Source organism: Megalobrama amblycephala, linkage group LG9 (genome assembly GCF_018812025.1).
Source record: "Megalobrama amblycephala isolate DHTTF-2021 linkage group LG9, ASM1881202v1, whole genome shotgun sequence".
Taxonomy (NCBI): Eukaryota; Metazoa; Chordata; class Actinopteri; order Cypriniformes; family Xenocyprididae; genus Megalobrama; species Megalobrama amblycephala.
Genome location: NC_063052.1, coordinates 32,044,145 through 32,066,586, shown reverse-complemented (window position 1 = coordinate 32,066,586; position 22,442 = coordinate 32,044,145). Strand labels below are relative to the sequence as shown.

At 37.1% G+C, this 22,442-nt stretch overlaps 1 protein-coding gene and 1 pseudogene across 1 annotated transcript; one reads left to right on the top strand and one right to left on the bottom strand.

The window, feature by feature from the left end:
* Positions 1-968: 968 nt before the first annotated feature.
* On the top strand, positions 969-17,695 carry LOC125276250 (annotated as a pseudogene).
* On the bottom strand, positions 17,214-22,442 carry LOC125275686 (major histocompatibility complex class I-related gene protein-like). Its single transcript, XM_048202870.1, has 7 exons — positions 22,257-22,442; positions 20,853-21,113; positions 19,873-20,151; positions 19,160-19,441; positions 18,403-18,433; positions 18,221-18,274; positions 17,214-18,140 (listed from the first exon to the last, which is right to left on the bottom strand). Exons 1-6 carry the CDS (start codon positions 22,303-22,305, stop codon positions 18,226-18,228), a joined length of 951 nt encoding a protein of 316 aa, XP_048058827.1. The 5' UTR covers positions 22,306-22,442; the 3' UTR covers positions 17,214-18,140; positions 18,221-18,225.

Genomic DNA, 22,442 nt, shown 5'->3' with positions numbered 1-22,442 from the left:
CGACATCTATCCCCAGAGGTATCGGATGAGACAGGGAGAACAACAAAGGGCACTGCATCAAGTCCTGCAATGCAAGGAGGCCCAACTCTGTCTCGCGGAACATGCTCCAAATTTGAGCCACTGTTTGGCGGTACAACATCCACTCCCAAGACCTGAGCTTCTGCCTTGACAGGAAGTCTGCTTCTACGTTCAAGTCCCCTGGAACGTGAATTGCTCTCAGCGAAAGAAACCTGTCCCAAGCCCAAAAGAGGCGGCGGTGCACATGCCTGTCCAGGGTGCACGACCGCAAGCCCCCCTGGCGATTTACGCGGGACACCACTGCCATGTTGTCTGTCCTGACAATGACATGACAGCCCATTAGGTCCAGAAGGAAGTGATCCAGAGAGATGGCTCGCAACTCCAGGCAATTTATGTGCCACAAGAGAAGCTCACCCGTCCAAACACCACACTCTGATCTGCCCTCGAAGACTGTTAAACCAGTTAAAGAAGCGTCCTTTGTGACAACCTAGTGATGGCAGACTACACCTATCTTGACCCCTTGAAGCAAAAAGGGGGTGTCTTCCACCTTCAAAGTGCACAAAGGCAACCGCACGACACTTAGCAGATGGGAGGCAGACCAAGAAAGTCGGATGCCCCTGAGTTTCATCCACCACAGGAATGGTCTCATATGAAGGAGACCCCAAAGCAATACAGGAGAGGCTGCTGCCATGAGCCCCAGAAGCCTGCAACATATGCCCACCGCAACATGATGGCCGAGCCTGAAACAGGCCAAGCATGCATGGAGACTGGAAACTTGAGCAGGGGCCAGACGGGCCTGCATCGAGAGAGAATCGAGTTGGACACCCAGGAAAGTGGTCTGCTGAGGAGTTAAGACACTCTACTGAGCATTCAACCTGAGACCAAGAGACCGAAGGTGATGGAGAAGGACATCCCTGTGATGACACACTAAGTCTCTGGATTGAGCCAGAATGAGCCAGTCACCTAGGTATCCCGAGAAACCTGATTGGCGGGAAAAACCTCTGAAACAGTCAAATCACTCGATTGGGCAAGCCAGCACCAACCGCAGAAATGGGAGCTTGGATGCCAGCATAGACCCACACATGCACACATGGCCTAGGGCTAGCTATCTTCTCGGACTCCAAAAGCTAAGGTGCGGAGAACGGTTAAAAATCTGTCCGAAACGCAACAACCAGCAGAACAGCTGACAGAAAGGCAAACACACTTAGATGTTGCCATAGGAAATCACCTTTAAGCACAAACACATTCACACAATAGTTCTAGCTCAACGAAACAGCGGAGCTGACCAGAACAGTCATGTAGTCATGCAGTGCCAAACACAGGCAATAGTGCACAACAATTTATGCTGCAGCAAGTAAATGCAGCCAGTCATGTGAAGGGAGTGTTGGTAGCATAAGGGCTGCACCGATCACATGAAGTGAGGCTGACCATGGAGAGGCTTGCCATAAGAAAAATTACTCTTACATGTGAACTCATTCACACAATTGTTCAGCTTAATGCATTTCCAGTCGGGCTGACAAGAATAGAGTAATTAGAGTAATGAGCGAGTGCTTGGTAGCATAAGCGCTAAAACAATTGCACAAAAGAGGCTGAAGACAGTGAAATAGCTGTCCCATCAACCAAATTGCCGCTATCAGGCATGAGAAAACTGTCTGCTCACTCTGCAGCCTGAGCCACTATGGCAGTGTTAAAATAGCTTGCCATAGGAAATTAGGCCTACACTTAGTACGTGAATTCGTCCACTCATTTGCTTATAAATCATACTAAATTATATGTTTATAAAATGTAAAAATGCAGAAAGTTTTCTGTGATGGGTATGACTGTGTCATACATCACACCTTTTGATATCACATAGATACTATTAAAAACAATATGGATTTTATGTAAATTATAATATAAGTATATTTCCTAATGTGTCATCTGTAGTCTGTGTAACTGTAATTATTTCAGCAACAAGGGTGATTTGAAACATGTATCTTGCATTATTTGCTATTGAATGAACTGATTGTTAAAAGTACTAAGCTGAACGAAGAACATACTGTACTGTTGTTTTTTGGTGATTAAACCAAATGTTCCCTTTCAAAAGAAACTCAACCTTGCAAGACGCTAGTGGGGAATGCCTCTGTATGAACCGGTGTCTGAAACACATATCCAATCTCGACAGTTGAGTCTTTGGTTTCTACAGAAAGAAGATGGGTTATTCTTGCAATAAACTATAATGCTACTTTTATAATATCTAATATGGTAACAATTTAAGTTCTGCCAACAAGTCTACTATTTCATTATTACAGGGGTAAATTGAAGCTTTAAAACATAAACATCAACAGGCTTTTATTGTTATTGCTGGAGATTTTAATGATGTTTTAGATAATTCAGCTGACAGATTTCCTCCTAAAATGGGCCTCCATAATTACATTATTTGTACTTTGTGTGATCATCTCTATATTGCTGACTTATGGAGCTATTATCACCCTGATGTATAGGAATATACTTGGAGGAATAAGTTGCTAACCTCTATCTAGAATAGACTTTTTTTCTGATTTCTCAGCAGATATTGCAATATGTGTTTGATGTCAATCCCCAGTATGCTCCATTCTCAGATCACTTAGAATGATCACTTTGAATTTGCAGACAAATCAAAGGAAGAATACCTTGCAAAGTTATTGGAAGTTGAACAATTCTCTGCTAAAAGATAAAAATCTTAATGATGAGATCATGGAATTAGTTAAAAAAAAATATTTTCAAAAAATTAGTTTGAGTCACATGGTGCTAATTGGGAATATTTTCAATTTAAAGCTAGATTACTATATAGATCTAAAGCCTTAAAAGTGAGTCCCTTGTTTGTTCTGAGCAGTTAAACAGTTCCAGTTTTTTGCATATTTGAACCATTTCCAGCAGTGACTGTATGATTTTGAGATTCATCTTTTCACACTGAGGACAACTGAGGGACTCAAACACAACTATTAAAAAAGGTTCAAACACGATGCATTAAGAGCCGGGGATATAAACTTTTGAACAGGATAAAGATGTTCAGATTTTTCTTATTTTGTTTAAATATAAATATATTTTTTCATTTAGTACTGCTCTTTAGAAAGAAACAGAAGATACTTAAATGTTTTCCAGAAGACAAATTAAGTACATTATTCCTTGTTCTTAAAATTCAAAAAGTTTTCACCCCCTGGCTCTTAACGCATCGTGTTTCCTTCTGGATTATCAGTGAATGTTTGAACCTTTTTTAATAGTTGAGTTTGAGTCCCTCAGTTGTCCTCAGTGTGAAAACATGGATCTCAAAATCATACAGTCACTACTGGACAGGGTTTAAATACGCAAAAGATGCCAGAAAACTGAAGAATTTTGGGACCTGGAGGATTTTTCTGAATAATATTGGGCAGTTTAACTGTTCAGGACAAACAAGGGACTCATGAACAACCATCACAAAAAAAGAAAAAAAAGAAAAGAAAACAGTCATAGAACATCCAGGTACCCAGCAAGCAATAGCCGTCATTTCACCGTCTCGGTTAACTATAGACCCGATATAGTCCGGCTATGTGTAACCCACTTTTAGCCAAAACAATCTTTCATTTGGTTACATGTCGTTTTTGCCAAAATAACTTGCGAGTTGTATGTTATTGCATCATGTAAGTGAAGTCAACAGTGATTACAAGGTGTTTGGTTTCACATCTATGACATGTTATATTGTGTAGGCTGTGCGTAGCCACGATTTAGCTCATAGTCAGACCGGCTATTTGTAGCCCACCTATAGTCAATCCTGATTTATTGTAGTTTTTGGACAGGAAGTGCTTGAGATGGTTGATATCTCATCATGTTCGCAATGTCAATGATTTCTACAAGATTTAAGTGGCATTTCATGACATGGTCTATATGTAGTCACGATTTAGCTCTGAATTGGATAGGCTATGTGTAGTCTGCTTTTAGTCCACCCAGCGAAATCGAGGCAATTTATAGTCTAGTTTTTACGGCTTGGCTATAGCCCTGATTCAGACCAGCAATGAGTGTAACCAAAATAGTGTTAAGTCATTTTCGACCACAAAGCTTGTGGGATTCTTGATATACTTGCATTTATACATTTATATGCAAGTATATACATTTATATGCAAGTATATATTTGAAACAGCATATTTTTGCTGTCACACAATCCTACATTCTACGATATCATATATATATCAGGGTATAGCCAAGCCATATATTAATTATAATTATATACCACACACATATATGACTGTATTTAATTTTAAGTTAAATAAAAATTTACAATTCTCAACCGCTAGATGGCAACTGTGGCTCTACTGAGACATGACCACTGGCAACGCGAGACTTGAACGTTGACTCTCGATCACTGTTGCCAGATCTCGCGATAAACATTTCCGCATTTTACAACTGTTGGAGACGGAGAGCAAGCAACAGCAAATGTTAAAGCAAATTCTTTCCTGCTTTTGGTCTTGTAAGTATCTGTGTTTTTCATTTTGACATGTGTTTATTATTTATGTACATTATGTGTAGGAACCGTGACATTTTAGCGGGTAACAGTGCAGACTCAGAGTAAAACGTGGTTAGATTAACATACATGCACATGTACTGTAGTGTTTCCTTGTGCCCTAAAACTCTGTAATTATCTAAATACAAGGGGGTAAACATGAAACCTGTGCGCCCTACTATTATTTGTTATGGAAGCCTTGTATATCTTTTAATCTTTTGATCATTATGTATGAGTTTTTGATTTGGCAAGGCAAGTTTATTTTGTATAGCACATTTCAACAACAATGTTCAAGGTAATTCAGAGTGCTTTTCATAAAACATGGAATTTATGGAACTGAAAATTAATCAGGTTGTTTTATAAACCAAAAAATATTGTTAACATTTTTTATTTAACTTTTTTTTTTGTCAATGTTATTTTTTTTTTGTCAATATATTTTTATTGTTACACGTTGTAATTTTCTTTTAATGTTTATTTGTATTGTATTTGTAAAATTTAATTTTTTTTATCATTGTGCATTATCTTGAGTTCTTTTTCTAAATAAAACCTTTTATATTTAATTTGTTTGGACGGATTGTCATTTATGAGAACCTGTTATATTTAAGTGAAAAGAATCCTTTAGTCATTATTTAGTTGTCTATTGCATGTATAGATGTAATCATTCATTAGTAGTGTAATTGATGACTAGTCTATTTTTAGGTTATAGATAGACGTCTATTAGATTTTCACTGACAGCCCCAATTTTGCCTTATTTGAACCTAGACCCGTATTAACCGTCTTTTAAACATAAATATGTAGTCGTCTAATAGTCGTCTAATTGATGACTAGTCTATTTTTGGGTTATGGTTAGACGTCTATTAGATTTTCACTGACAGCCCAAATTCAGCCTTATTTTAGCCTAGATCCATATTCACCGTCTATTAGACATATATATGTAGTCGTCTAATAGTCGTCTAATTGATGACTAGTCTATTTTTTGGTTATGGTTAGACGTCTATTAGATTTTCACTGACAGCCCAAATTTTGCCTGGTTTTAGCCTAGACGGCCGGGCTATGTTTTGACGGCTATTAGACGTCTAATAGACATAAAATTGCTTGCTGGGTAACCACACAGTATTAAGAATCAAGGGTTCACAAACTTCTGAATGGGGTCATATTTATAAATTCAGCATTTTTTTGTCTTGTGGACTTTATGTAAACATTGTTTATGTAAAATAGCTATCTTACTGTGATCCCTCTTGTTTTGTTAAAATTATTCACATTTTCACAGATTCTGCAAGTGGGTTCACAAACTTCCAAGCAGCACTGTATATACATATTTGGAGTTAATATATAATGTAGCTTCTAAATTATAGTTGCCATATATATGCATTATATTTAGAGTGTAAAAAAGGCTATCGTTTTTTGTCACTCTAACCTCTCTCTATTAATCTCACTCTGTATTTCGAGGTACACTCATACACAGCGCCTTACCTGAGCCAATCCGCGTCCAGAAACCTTGATCACGTGATCTCCCCCGCCCTCACAGGGACTGTAGTTCAATGCAGCGGGACACGGAGACGGACGCTGAAGTTATAGCAGCATAATTGTTTATGATCCTTTTATAAACTGCCTTTTGGACGATGGGTTGTGTGTGAATGCAAAAGTAAATTTGCAATCCATAAATCAGTAGCCGATGTAAACTTAATTTGCTCTTGTAAACGAGTTATTATCCCCACGATGTAGATATGTACATATGTGTATTCATAAGCGTGCTTGTAACTTCTAGTTCGGATGTTTATATATATATTCATTATTGTGTGTGTTAGAGATTTAACTTATTACATTTTTGTTCCTGTTTGAAGCAAATTTCGCTGTATTTATATATATATTTAATGGGAGAATTGTTGTAAACAACTTGCTACACGCATGCGAGTTCATAGCCCAGTTAGAGTGACGCCATACAAGCTGCAGCGCTAACAAGGTGTCAGGTTACAGCTGTGCGCTGCACATAATATCGAAGCTGCCCATAATATTGGATTTGCTTTATATCTTTTGTGATTAATGTTCATGTTTAATTATTAACCTTATTTTATTGTATTGTATTATTGCCAATATGTTTAATTGTTGTAATTCATTATTATTATCATGTATATTCATGTTTATGTTACTGTTTTTTAATTTATAGAAAACCACAACACAACCAAAACACAACCCAGTCTGTTGAGTGGTGACAATAAATGGGTTATTCCCAGAAAATTAAATGCATCTTCGCTTGTCTCTAATCGGACATGGTGGGTCAGCACCCTGAGCCGGCAACTTGTCTATGGTGAAGAGCTACAAAGAGCCACCCATTTTTTCATAGAGAAACCAAAACACTATATGGTTAAAACAAAATGCTGAGTTTTTGCAGAAGAAAATTAATATTACTGTGAAAAGGTTCTTAAAATTACTGTATTCCAAACACAACCAATTGCAATTTCAGCTGAAAGCCAACTCAGGTGTCCTATTTTCAGACTCTTTTTTTCTGTCATCTTTTGGTAAATCAGGATTGCTTCAGGATGATTTTGTTTGGAAACATGGATCAAGCAAGACACATTGGTGGGGAAAGAAGAGTAGCAGAGAGAGGGAGGACTACCCTCACAGTACTGTACATCCATTGTAAGAAAAAATGATGAGGACGTTGAAGGTCTCGATGAAGAAGTTTATTGCAGCGTAGCAGTGACAAGGTACACGTAGCACCTTGGGTTCATCAGAGTCGGAATGAACCCAGAACATCCAAATCTCAAACCTTTTATCCTGTTACAGTTCACCACTCTTCATGTAAATGTAGTTTCTCATGTTTTACCAGTTGTGGTCTGTATGTTAATGAAGTTGTGACACCTCATTGTCTGAGATGGTTCTCTGTGTCCCACACCCATACCCAAAATTGATTACCATTTGCTCAGGATTTGATCAACCAAATGGTACATAAACAATATACCAGTTGAATTTCTTCTTTTCTATGATAATTAAGCCATTTTGGGGATGAGCTCATTCTAAAATATACTTTGGGGTGGAATCTGGGTCGAGGCAGACTACAATTTCTTACAGTCCCCTCTTTGATGCTCTTGGCCCAAAAGAAGCATCACAACCACTCCATTTTCACAGATTACACCTCCCGTTCTCTATTGGGCAGGTGCCCAGTGGCGGTGAAGCCCTGCCTTAGGTTGTCCTCCGCTGGCCAAAAGAGAATCTTACCCGTCATCGGGTCATCACCTCATGCACACTGGTTTCAGCTCCATCCAATTGGCCAGAATTATCAAAGAGACTTTATCTAAAATTTGGCAAAATGAAATACAAACATCTTGGGTTTGAATGAGAAGACATTCAAGGACCATCACAGCCAGTGGGAGTGTCCTAAAGTTAGAGTTATTTGCAATTTGACGTTTAAACATAATAACAAGGAAGATACATACACATACAGCGGTTTTAAAGGTTACATCCCAAATGAAACCAGAATAGGCAATAGCTAAATCTCCGACATGCATTTTTTTTTTTTTCATAATCTTTCCTTTGCATCAGTAATAATAGCAAATTGGTTTGTTTTTATTAAGTCTAATCAAAAATCAATAGACAATATAATGTGTGTGTGTGTGTGCGCGTGCTTTTTCATTTTGTCCTGTGTATTGTGTCCATTTTCTCAGTGTGGACATCCTTTATCCACATGTGTGCATTCAGCATTCAATAATACATTTTCTGCATCCAAGTATGCATATATTTGTCTCATTCTAGTGCCATGTGCAGTGAGTCTGTCGTTGTGCATTTCTTAGTGTGGGTATGTTCTTTTGCCCACTTGTTTTCCATCTAGGTGGAAGGACGTCTGTCCGTAGTCTTTGAAGCTGTTTTATCTTCTCTTGTTTCTCTTCTCATTGTCCGTTCTTTTCCACCTGGACCATAAGTCCTTCTAGAAGAAGCAGTCACTATTGTTGTTCAAGTCTGTGTCACTCCATCAGTTTCATTCATCCCATGGTGGTTCTCAGGGTTTCTAGAACTTTTAGGCCTGGGGTTCTGGATCTTGCAGGTCTGGAAATCTCTGGGTTTCTGGATCATGGATCACTGTTCTTTTTCTTGAGAATGTCCCATGGCTCCACTGGTTCAACTGGCCTTCTCGTTCCTCAAACGACCAGATCATCTTTCTCCCGGATGTTACCCATTCCAGACAATCATCTCATTGCATATATCTGAAACAAGAATCCAAATGAAGAGGTTGTCCCCCCTTTCCCCCACAAGAATCTTTTCACATTCAAAAAATGTTTTCTTGAGAATGTCCCATGGCTCCACTGGTTCCACTGGCCTTCTCGTCCTTCAACTGACCAGATCATCTTTCTCCAGGAGTGTACACATTTCAGACAAACTTCTCAATGCTTATATCTGAAACAATAAAAGACAAGGTTGCCCCCCTTTCTCCCACAAGAATCTTTTCACATTTACACATCAAAGTCACAGACATTTCATCTCAAAACATCAAACATCAGTAATGTCTTAAATTCATTTTAAAATGAATGCCATTAAAACATTTCTTATAAATTACAGTTACATATCAAAGCCAATAAAACAATTTTCATAAATTATAAAGAATCACCCCCCTTTTGATAGTAAACATTCTTTTGAAAATGTGCTACTATCATAAAACACTTCTAATTAACATCATCATCTGCTTGTGACTGAGTTACAGTCATGTCGTTCATGCAGTGATGTGTCTGGCAAAGTGTGAATGTCTTCTTCTTCATTTCCTTTCAACAGTGCCAACTGGGTTTCTAAATTGCCTATTTTCTTAAGCAAATCGTGATAGCCCACCTTTCTTTTATGTGAAAAGTGACACTCTCTTGCCTTGTGTCCTGTCTTTCCACATGCAAAACAAGCAACTTCCTGATCGTTCCTTCTTTTCTGCAAACAGTGCCTTGCAATGTGACCATCCCTTCCCCATGCATGACAGACAAAGCTTTGAAGAGATCTCTCATTGTCTTGACAATGTCTAGCGATGTGACCAGCTTTTCCACATGCATAACAAACAACCTCCTGATCTTCCCTCCTTTTCTCCAAACAATGCCTTGCAATGTGACCAGCTTTTCCACATGCATAGCAAAGAATAACACCTTCTGAATTTACTCTCCTTGTTCTATGATGGAAATCATCAGAAAATCTAGAACATTCTCTTCTGCCAAAGGCAGCAACTGGATGTCTAGATTTGGCATCTTTCATTTGATTATTTGCATTCGCATTATTGTTGTAAAACTGTGTCATTTTAGCAATAATGTCATTATACTCAGAGAGAGGTGTCACAAACATTGACACGGCAGAACGAGTGAGTGGGTCACATTTGTTAATCAAGGCAGACTTGAAACTGACATCATTCTTAGTGATATCAGAATTGCCACTGAAAGTTTTAAACACCTCCAATAATCGTTCTGAAAACGCTGCTAGGTGCTCTCCTTTCCTCATGTGCATCTCAGATATTTTATCCCAATTAACTGACAACACACCTAAAACTTCAAGCAGTGCCTGTTTCCTCTCTGACTTATTTGCAGTTCTGTCCTTTACTTTCTGAGTTAAGGCTCCAGACAAAGTGTCAGGCAAGCACATTCTTAACAAAACACATGCATCACTGTCTGTAAATTGGTAAATCTCTGCATATTCCTCCAAGTTTTTCAGAAAATCTAATGGATCTTGTTTAGCAGGATCAAATTTCCCAACATTCTTGATCACAGTTTCTAGTTCAGTTGGATTAAATCCTCTGACCATGGTAGTGGTCATTTGCTCTTCCCTTCCTTCAATAGCACGCACAGTTGTAGTAGTATGAACTGGTGCCATGGGAAATCTAACTGTACAGTCAGAGTCTTGACTACTGAATGACTGAGAATCTCTTTCCCAACCCTCAGAGCTATGTTCCTGCAAATCTGGCATTTCTGGAACTGGGTTACACAACGTGACACCTAACAATGTCTTACTGGTGTTTTTTTCAGTTATGCCATTCTTGATCATAAACTCACAAGCTGTCTTCGTTTCCTCCAAATTGCTGGCCAATTTTTCCACAGATGATTTAAGCATGTCATTGTTAGTTTTAAGAAATGCAATCTCATTCTGCATTCTGATCTTTTCTTCTTTCCATATCGTTTCACTAGCTAGGTATTTTTTTGTAGAAATTACCCCTACAGCGAGTTGTTCATTTTCAGCTTTTAACTCATCAACTTTCTTCCTAGTTACTTTGTATGAAGCAAAAACAGCTTGAAGTGCATTAGCAATTTTTCCTTCTTTGTTCTTAGGCATTTTGGGGGAATTTTTGAATTGACCCATTGCCCAATTGTATGGATCATCTGCTTTCTCTATCCCGTCAAATATTCCAGGTGAACCGTGCTTAGCTATGTATTTAATGATAATTTCTTCCATTTTCAAAACCTTATTGAACTGTGATAATTCAACAACTATTCACAATATCTTGTTTCAATGACTATACATTATCTAGTTACTTTAAGATAACCATTAGTCTAATTCAGACACAAATGAACTCCATCGGGCCTTAAATCTTACTACTATAAATAGTTAAACATGTAATACTGTCACAGTACATTGGACAAAACCACATACCTAGCCACAGTAGTTTGGGCTTAAGTTTATCAAATTTAAAACAATGCCTCAGTACGTTGGGCAAAACCACACTGCTTCGGGTTATTGTTTAAATTTCCCAGATTCACTGTGCATCAGACTCCCTACACTGCACTTCAGTTATTCTTTCAAATAACTGTTAGAAATAATTCTGTGACCACACTGCATTGGGTCAATTCAGTTACTTTAGAATCTTAACAGTTTCAGTTAGGTTAGAAACTTACCACTTTGTTTCAACTACTTTAGAAACAACAATTCTAATACAATTCTGTCACCACACTGCGTTGGGTTGATTCAATTACTTTAGAATCTTAGCTGAATTATAAGAGACCAACACCAAGTTTCACTTACTTTAGAAACTTTAAACTTAAGCACTTTGTTTCAGTTACTTTAGAAACAACAATTCCAATACAACTCTACCAACACACTGCATTGGGCTGATTCAGTTCCGTTAGAATCTTAAACAAAATTGTACAGAATAGGCTCAAGAACTCCTCCTGCTAATACTGAATAAACAATTCTCTTCTGTCCTTAAAATTTCCTTTCTAGATTTTTTTTTAAAAGAGGGTGTTCCCTGACAAAAACCAGCATAAAAGAAAGAAAACAGCTTTTTCTTACCTTTCCCACTTTATTGGAAATCCCTCGCTGGGTGGCTCGCCAATGTAAGAAAAAATGATGAGGACGTTGAAGGTCTCGATGAAGAAGTTTATTGCAGCGTAGCAGTGACAAGGTACACGTAGCACCTTGGGTTCATCAGAGTCGGAATGAACCCAGAACATCCAAATCTCAAACCTTTTATCCTGTTACAGTTCACCACTCTTCATGTAAATGTAGTTTCTCATGTTTTACCAGTTGTGGTCTGTATGTTAATGAAGTTGTGACACCTCATTGTCTGAGATGGTTATCTGTGTCCCACACCCATACCCATTCTACAATTGATTACCATTTGCTCAGGATTTGATCAACCAAATGGTACATAAACAATATACCAGTTGACTTTCTTCTTTTCTATGATAATTAAGCCGTTTTGGGGATGAGATCATTCTAAAATATACTTTGGGGTGGAATCTGGGTCGAGGCAGACTACAATTTCTTACATCCATCCATCTATCTTTTCCATACATTTTCCAAACCACTTGTCCTATGTAGGGCCATAGGGTGGCTGGAGTCTTTCCCAGCGTCTCGGTTCTAGGCAGGAAAACACTCTGGACAGATGCCAGTCCGTCACAGGGATGACACATGCGCACACACACTCACTTACACGGTGCGTTCCAAACGAGATATATCACCTTCTGAAGGGCACTTCGGAGTGAAAATAATCATGGCCGTCATATTGAAGCGTCATTCCAAACTGAAGTGCTCAGAACTTTGAATGCGCCGTAAACATGGAAAATAAAAAAAGTGAAGTGTTGCAAGCTTCAGAAATGTTTCGGGGAAAACCAGACAGATTTTAATGCGTCAAAGAGCAAAGTTATACACAGCGTTTTCATTTCAACAAGCAGCAAGACAATGTCTGAGATTTCGACCATATACAAGATATCTATCATTGCATTTACATTGTGTTTTGGTGGTAAGTTTGGCTGCATGCTGGTAATCGAGACAACTTGTTTTTTAATACATCACGTATTTAATTATCCTCACAATCTCTCTTATCTCTCAGCTTCCGGTTCTGGATGTCCGGTTCTGGAGTCCAGGAGAAGCCCGGTCATATAGGAGGTTTCTCAGTGCGATGAGTCAAGAGAAATCTCTCATGTTCGTCAGAACTGAAGCCTACAGTGAAGAGACCATGCCTGAACTTCATCCTCCTGCAGACATCAGCCCGTCCAGGATTTACTATGTGACTGGTCAGTGTCAATGCAGTGCTTTTAAAGACTTCTGTGAACTATATATTATGTACGCTAATACCTACGCTGTAACTTACAAACTCTTGTCCTCAAGTAAAAAAAAAAATATTTGTGTAATGTGTGCTACCTTGGTTGTCTGCATCTACTGTAATGTATAGTCTATGGCAGGGGTCCCCAAACTTGTTCCTGAACGGCCGGTGTCCTGCAGAGTTTAGCTCCAACTTGCATCAGCACGCCTTCCTGGAAGTTTCTAGTATGCTTAGTAAGACCTTAATTAGCTGCTTCAGGTGTGTATGATTAGGGTTGGAGCTAAACTCTGCAGAGACACCGGCCCTTCAGGAGCAGGAATGGTGACCCCTGGTCTATGGTATAGAAGTGTAATGTCTATGCTGTCCGGCAATATAAAAATAATGTATTTAAATTCCTTTATGCCAACCAGATCCAACACTACAGCCATAGATGGCATATTATATAAAACCTGTTATATAGAGTGTAAAACTGAACTGATGATTGATAATAACTGCACTTTAATGTCCTGTCCTCCTCCAGATCCAGCTGGCACATTCTGTACTGCTGCCCTGAACCCACCCAAAGGCTCTGTGAACAAACCAAAGTGTGAGATTAACCCTTTCATGCCTCACGCCTCCATGGTCAGATGGACATCTGCTCTCACTGACTCCGCCCAAAGTCCAGTCTACCTGCAAGCTGATTGGTTCTCAGTGGCAGCACAAGGGCTTGACGAGCAGCTGACATTGTCCAATATTATGAGAGCCCCTTCAGCTTCTAAAGAGCCCAAAGGTAAAAAGCCAAAGTTACTTAGTTATTGCAGAAAACATTATATGTTACTGTATATTATAATATATACTATATTTACATAATATATATAGTAAATCATTATGCTTACTGTCTTTCTCTCCTAAAGTCATTCTCAGTGTGTCCAGTAAAACTCCTGTGGTCCGCTCTAGACTGGGAGAAGTGGTTCTGTTAGACTGTGGGTTCTGGGTCGACCCGTCTTCTCCAGTTCATGGCTCTGGATTCTCTGTCGAGTGGCGTTATCAGTTTCGGGGTGAAGGACGGCTGGTCCTCGCTTATGATGGCAAGAACGATCGGTTTGCAGAGACGTCAGAGACCGGAGCCGATATTGACATCACAGGCCTCTATGAAACAGGAAATGCATCCCTGATTCTGGAAGAATCTCAAGTGAGACACTCAGGAACTTACATCTGCACAGTGTATCTTCCACACCTGCTGGCTCAGGTAGCCGTGGACCTGGAGATAGTTGGTGAGATGATTGAATACTCTGAACCTGACTTAGTCATATTATATATTATATATGATGTTGCTAGGGCTGGGCCATATATCGCATTCGATTGTGTCACGCGCATTTCTTCAGTAAAGCCGGTTCCCTGATTACTGCTAAATCGCCATCACCTGCTTTCAAATGGAGCGGCATTTAATAGACAGAGCCGTAGTTCATTGACAAGCTACGCAATATTGCGTTCATTATCGAAGGCGATTCATCTGCGATTATGAACGCGATATTAAGTGCCGCTCCATTTGAAAGCAGGTGATGGACATTTACCGCTAATCACAGAACCGGCTTTACTGATGAGACACGCATGACAATCTCATGCGATTAATCGTCTCGTCACACCCCTAATATATATATATATATATATATATATATATATATATATATATATATATAGTACACACTACCGCTCAAAAGTTTGGGATCGGTAAGATTTTTAATGTTTTTAAAAGTTTCATCTGCTCACCAAGGCTACATTTATTTAATAAAAATACAGTAAAAACAGTAATAAAGTGAAATAATATTACAATTTAAAATATCTGTTTTCTATTTGAATATATTTTGCAAAGTAATTTATTCCTGTGATGCAAAGCTGAATTTTCAGCATAATTTCTCCAGTCTTCAGTGTCACATGATCCTTCAGAAATCATTCTAATATGCTGATCTGCTGCTTAAGAAACATTTATTGTGTACAATATTATTTTTCAGGATTATTTGATGAATAATCAACCTACAGTTTGTCTTATCAAAGTAAATGTGAGATCAACATTTGCAAGATTAGTGATATGCGAATTGAAAAGCCTTCTATTGTATGTTTGTTTGTGCATGTTAAATGGATAGTTCACCCAAAAATGAAAATGCTGTCTTCATTTACTCACCCTCAAGTTGTTCCAAACCTGTATGAATTTCTTTGTTCTGTTGAACAGAAAGGAAGATATTTTGAAGAATGTGGGAAACTGAACAGTTCTGGGGCAACATTGACTTTTATAGTATTTTTTCCTCTACTATAGACCTTATGTAGCCCTGCCCTTTTTCAGCGCTGTGATCGTTGTCTTTTCACTTCCGGTTTGTATTTCCACAGCGATCTTACGTATTTATGAATGAACAGCTCATTTTAAAATCTTCCCGGTCTACTAACATTTGTTAAGACATCTGCTTTAAACATAACAATGCTCATGATAACTTTCATTAACTCTACAACAGGTAAATCCACTTCACCAGCTAATTATTCTTCAACAGCGATGCCATAGAAATATATAGGGCTACCGCAAAAACAGAAGTTCAAAGACAATTTTCTAAAGATGGCGGCGTGCTTGATTCTCTGGTAAATAAGGTCTAAAGTCAATGGTGCCCCAAAGCGGCCTGGTTACAAACTTTCTTCAAAATATCTTCCTTTGTGTTCAACAGAACAAAGAAATCCATACAGGTTTGGAACAACTTGAGGGTGAGTAAATGATGACAGAATTTTCATTTTTTGGTGAACTATCCCTTTAATTATGTAGGCTATAGAATATTTGGGCTGTTTAATATGGTTTTAACCTGTATTTGTCTAAAAATGATTTGTTTTTGCATTGTTTTAATCTTACTTACTTCTGTGGGGCTGAATTATACCCCTTAAAAATTGAAATACAAACAAAAGCTTTTAAATTTGGGCATCACCTCAGCCAATCCGATACTGAATATTCATTATAAAGCCCTCCTTACCAATGAAACCCCCACAGAGTCTCATCCTCTAAATATACTCATGCTTAAACTAATTAATGAAACTCAAGCCAAGTCTTGATTCCAACCACAACCCTGACATTTAAAAAGAGATTGACAAACATCTGAAGTATAATTATGATAAAAAAAAATTAAACTAATTTGACCTCCTAAACAAACTCAAGTGTTATTCTGCCTTAAACAGAACTACCAGACTGGCAAATTACTTATCAGTTAAACCATTAAAATAAAGACAAATTCTTTCAAAATATCAACACTGTGACCATAACTTAGAAACAGAGAAAAGAAGACTTAAAAAATGCTGGATACCAAGAGAACAGAGAATATGCAGACACCGTGATTTGAATCAATAGAGGATGAGAAACACTTTCTTCTTGTCTGTCCCAAGTACATCACTGCAAACGAAATATTTTTTCCACAATTTGCAGCAGTGAATAGTTCATTCTTTACTCTAAATGACTCTAAAAGTCCACTGCGCAGAGAGGTGTTACAGTCACGCCTGTCCCGGACTCCCATGATCCTCTCTGATCCCACTGATCTCACTTCCTCATCATCTCTCCCGCTATCCCTGGATTCCCTGCACCTGGTCTTCGTCATTTGCACTCCCTTTTTATTGGACTCACTCCCTGCACTCCTTGTCCGTTCTTGTTGTTATGTTTTGCTTATGGTGTTAGGTTGCTGTTTGTTCCGTTTAATAAACCCGTCTCTTGTGGAAGTTCCTATTCTGCCTCATCTCTGCTGCACTACACATGCATCTATAACAAGAGGATGACATGACAGCCAAACTAGCAAAATATGTATATACCATACACACCGACAAAATGATTAATCCATTTTATTTGTTTGTTATATTAGATATGTAATATGTAAAATTTTTACATATTCTTTATTGTATATAATTGCAATTATTTATAATTAATATTAGGATGGAGATATTATCTGGTGATTTTTGTTTGTTTTGTAATATCTACTGTTCCTCTTCTGTTTGTTTGTTTTGTTTGTTTTTATCTTTCTTTTATTTCCTATTATTATTTTGGTCATTTAAATACAGTTAAAATGTTTTGGCAATACTACATTCCAAATGTCATGCCAAGAAAGCAACTTGAACTTGAGAATTTTAAAAATTAATTTTATTATAATAAATCATACATCATTAATACATTTTTTTTTTTCAAAAAAACTATCCAATTATCACATAAGAGCCAAAGAAATCATCAAAAGAAGAAACAAAAAAGTTACAACAAATGAGTAAAAAACATCTCTTCATCAACAACAAAGCACAACACTCCATTTACAAACCACTTCATCTCAAATGTTAACAGATCTTTCATTGACTTATAAAAATAAAAATCAATTAATACTCTTGCTTTTACCATATTTATCAAACATTAACACTGAATATTCCCCCAACAACCTTTCAGCCTTATGTTTCCTGCTCACATACATGGCTAGTTTGGCCTGTCCTAAAATAAAATTCAACAACTGACAAATGCAACTCTTCTCTTTAACAAATTTAAAACCAAAAATAAAGGTTATCATAGAAAACACTTTGTTAAAGCAATTGAACAATTTTTGCAAAACCAAAAATAAATGCTTCAGTCTATCACAATCCATAAAAGCATGAAAAACTGATTCTCTTTTCAGGCAAAAAGGACATTCCACGCTAACATCAGGATTTAAAACAGAAACTAAAGCATTTACTGCAATAGCACAATGAAGAAGTCGCCACTGTATATCCCCTGTCCTTTTTTTTTAACAGTGGCTTATACAGAGACCTCCACTCAGGTTTCACACTCCCTTCCATATTCAAAACCGTATGCCAAGGTGTATCTACTCTGCTACTCAAAACATTTTAATTAAAAACTTGAACACACATTTTATAAAATGCTTTACCAGTACTTGTACACAAATCTAAACACATGGGTCATTCAGTAACTAACAAAGGACCCTTACAACCAACTTGTTTTGCTAATAGTCAAATTAGGAAACATCTTCTATATTTCGATTGTTTCCTCCTCTATATAGAGAGAGAAGAAGAGAATGTTTTTGTGTTCGTCTCTGAGAGATCTATGGCAGAAGGCTGGACATTATTTGTCAGGATCCGTTCTCTCAGTCACGTTTTGAACTAAAATTACAGGAACAACAGCATTACATTTGGTTCACTTCACATAAGACAGTTGTACTGAATAATAACAACACACTTACATATATTAGCCCACTGTGATGTCTAACTTGAGGTGCCAGATCCACTGCCAGAAGCTACAACAAAAAATTAACAATTCAAATCTGTTCATACTATTGAATGATGCTAAGCATTATTTATCAAGTTCAGTATTTTCATCTTGTCTTTAAAATGACAGAAAGATATATTGTTGTGGTTCACTCACATGCTTCTTTGACTAGAGGAGTCATCAGAGGCTGGAAGAGAAAATGACAAACATGTAACAAAAAAATGCAACACCTCTGCTTATACAAGAATGATTAGAGCAGTGTTGCTATTTGTATAGAATTATTACTTTAATCGCTCATACACTGTAAAAAAGAATTGTTGGTTTAACTTAAAAAGTAAGTTACCTGGTTGCCTTAAAATTGAGTTCATTAAAATAAAAATTGAGTTAATACAATGAAGGCGATTGATTTAATCAACAGAAACTCAAAATATGATGTTATCTGAACCACATTAATTATCTAAGTTGATTTGACAAAAGAAAAAATGCTGTGATAACAAATTATGAAAATATTTTTTTACAGTGTAGCGAACAGGTTCATTTGAAAAGAATTGGCTACAAAAAAAATAATAATGAAAGAATCATTTATTTGGAGTAATAAGTAATGCTTTTGAATGTAGGGAAGTAGAAGTTTCCCAAAAGTAAAATTAAGAGTTCAGATACTCAAAAAATGTACAGTAACAATGTAAAAAATACTTTATTACACACTATCACCCCAAAATGAAAGGATATAAACATATGTGGTTTATATGGTTTAAATGTATTTGTTTCAGTTCATCTTTATCGGCAGATTCAGGGTCCACTGCATTTAGCAATAGTTATCTTGTTTTATTAGTTATTTTATTTTAAATATTAAACATTAACATTAAACATGAATATAAATAATTCTATGGTCTGCACATATTATCACTCTTACCATTGTTCTTCCTGATCTCTTTCTCTGTCACAGTCTTGTCCTGATGTTCCACCACACAGCTGAACTTGTTCTTCTTCCACTCTTCAGGTGTAACTCTGATGGTGCTGCTCTTCTGGAAGGTTCCGTCCTCATTGGGAAGAAGTTCTCCAAGATCCACATCCTCATGATGTTCTTGTCCATTTTTCATCCAGATGATTGTTACTCCACTGGGGTAAAAACCTGTAGCATGACACGTCACTGGAGAAGAGGGATCCTTCTGCAACAGAGACACCTGAGGAGAGACTGAGAGAGAGAGAGAGAGTTGCTACAGTCCCAAACAAGAATTCATATTTTCCTATAATATATCAATAAGAAAAAGGTCAACTGATTTGATTTTTCAATGGAGGGGCTCGATCACTAGACTGCACTCAAGCTCTATAAGTACCCAGCATACCTTTGAATTAATAAATTATAGGTATATACAATATATTACAAATAATAGAAGTACATCACGACATGGCCTGAGAAAAGGTCTATATCCTTGCAATAAGTTCCTCCCATTCAATCCTTGGTTTAAAGAAAATTTTTATTATTCATTTCCACAAAGACCACATTATCTGTAATGCTTAAATAATCTAAACATCAAGACACAAAATGTATAAATATATATTTTTTCTTCTTCTAGTGAACAAGATTGTTTAGGAATATTCACTGCTGGATAAGAACTGATGTACCTGTTTTCTTCAGGCTGCTCTTTCCATACTCCACATACTTCTTCAGCCACTCAATGCACACAGTGTTGAGGTAATGTTTTCTGCCCTCAAGTTCAGCTCTGTTATAGCTCCATTTCAGTACAGTGATGATTCCTTGCGGTACTGGGGAAATCCATCTCATCTCCCTCAAATCCAGAGACAGAAAGTCCTCTCCATCATAACCATACTGGCGGAACCCATTTGTTTCTCCAGTCTGATCATCCCATTCACAGCCGTACATCATCTGAACTGTGTGCACACCTGAGGAAAAGAGACAATGAATGTATATTATATGAAAACTCAGATCATATAGTCAGAATAAAATCATCAGTCAATCAGAAAGTCACAACATATTTTGGAAGAATGTTTGGATAATCTAAAATGTAGGTTAGAGCTGGTTTAGCTGCTGGACCTGCTGGTTAAGGTAATTTGTAAGATTGGTGACATCATCAGTACAAAATTATCAGTTAGGGAAGTGCGTATTTCTAAAATTATAAATATATTTTTTATTGGTCTTAATTTAGTGTTTGTAGTTTGAAAAAATCTCTAATTTTGCCAAAAATTACTGAAATCTTTGAGGCTATTTTCTCAACAAAAAAAAAAGTTGACAGCCACCATTTAAATGATTAACTCGACGACAGTTTGGAGAACATCGTTATATCATTAAAAGCTGAGACTGCCCTATTCATTCAGTGCATAACACTGAAACTTATATATTGTAAATAATTTTTATATTTTAATAGTACATTAATATTTCTCTGTTAGGCACTCCTGATAATCAGATGGTGAGTAAATCTGACTAAATCAGTCATTCCAGTTGTCTCGTAACAAAGAAATTAATCTGTGTTTTGCATACTACATATACTATACTCATATGTGATGCACTATTCATTCACACACACATAATACTACAGAAATCTCTAGATCATTTGTGTGTGTAAGTGGGTTTGTTACCAACTTACCCTTTGACTGGTTAAACCTTTCCATTGCAATCTGGATGTTGTATTTAAAGGCCTGATGGCTGCCAATCAGTTTCTGTTTCTCTCTGTCCCAGTAATCTTCTCCCTCATTCTGTCTGATCCACTCTGTCTTTGGCACAGCTTTCATTGTGTTGCTGTCAAAGTACATAAACTGCCCTTCATCTACCAGACCAACCGCAGTGAACTCTGGGAAGTCAATGCCTCTAGACACACCAGTGTAGAAGTATTTCAGAGAGTGTGTTCCTGGACAGAGATATAAACAGAGAGAAAAATTTTAGTCATCTTCTTTAATTAAACATTGTTACATGTTAAATGTATATATAATGGGATTTTGCCAGTTATTGGAATAACTTTTTCAAGATGTAGGAGTACTATATTTGAATTAGAACCATTTAGTCAGAAACAACATTATTAGCCAAACTTTATTAGAATATACACAGGGAATTTGGTTTTAGTTCATATGAGCTCTGAGTGCTTACAACAAATAACATATTTAGACCCAGAAAATGAACATTTGTTAGACAGGTGTGTGCATTAGATCTCACATTCATCACACAAAGACAAATGAAGAACGACATTTAGCCTATTGAATGTATTTTTGAAGACTGTACAATATTGTAATGAAAACAACAAAAAATACTTTGCAGTACACTCTTTTCACTTGTTATTGATCCCACTATTTTACAGAAAGATAGCTATATTATATATTTTTACAAATTATTATTTCGGAGGCAAGAATAAGGTTGTTCGTGCTCTTCTACTGCCATCTAGTGGCCATAGACTGCAGTCAAATTCTCCAAGTTATTTTTCCCCCAAGAACCGTGGATCTAATTAAAAAATAATAATAATAAAATAAATAAAAAGTAACTATTATTTATTCTGCTGTTATAGGCTATTTTAGATGTATTGTTTGAACAAAACAATCAATAGCATATTGTGGGTTTAGCAAGTTGGTCATCATCAGTCTCTGGGCAAAAAAGCGTTTGTTTCTCGGGTTAGAAATGAAACTGATCTTTATCTGAAACCAACCCGTTCACTTGAGAATGCGTTTGTAATATCGTGGAATATATACGCCAAAATGAGCTTTGGCGTGCATATGATACGCATTTTTCGCGTGCATATGACGCACTTTATGGCGCGTAGGCCTATATAATACGCTTGGTAGTCTTGGGTAGGATTCGTGGTGTGGGGCTCGTGTGTAGCCTACACACCATAAAGTGCGTATCATATGCATATTCAGATTACAAACGCATAATATTGATACGCATTCTTCTTTTAGGTCTCTTTCAAGGTAATATAATAACTGAGAGACATATCACACAATGACACTATTTTTAAGAGAAAGCTCTGGCACTATACTGTAAAATTAAAATAACCTATACTCACCAGCATAGGCTAGATGAACTCCAAGAAGCACAATCGCTACGACCCGCATCCTTGCCTAATTCTGAGAGACAGTTCAGATTAAAATCGTTTTAGAGAAATTACTTGAAATATTTATCAGTGTTAATTTTCGAATTTGAACAGGTGAAACATATCTACGCTAACGCCTAAACATGCTCTGGAAATGGG

Excerpts from the sequence above, each read along its gene's own strand:
- LOC125275686 (XM_048202870.1), bottom strand. The coding sequence starts at position 22,305 with ATGCGGGTCGTAGCGATTGTGCTTCTTGGAGTTCATCTAGCCTATGCT. Across the intron at positions 21,114-22,256 it reads AGTTCATCTAGCCTATGCTG|GAACACACTCTCTGAAATAC; the intron begins GTGAGTATAGGT and ends ATCTCTGTCCAG. Across the intron at positions 18,434-19,159 it reads AGAGATCAGGAAGAACAATG|CCTCTGATGACTCCTCTAGT; the intron begins GTAAGAGTGATA and ends TTTCTCTTCCAG.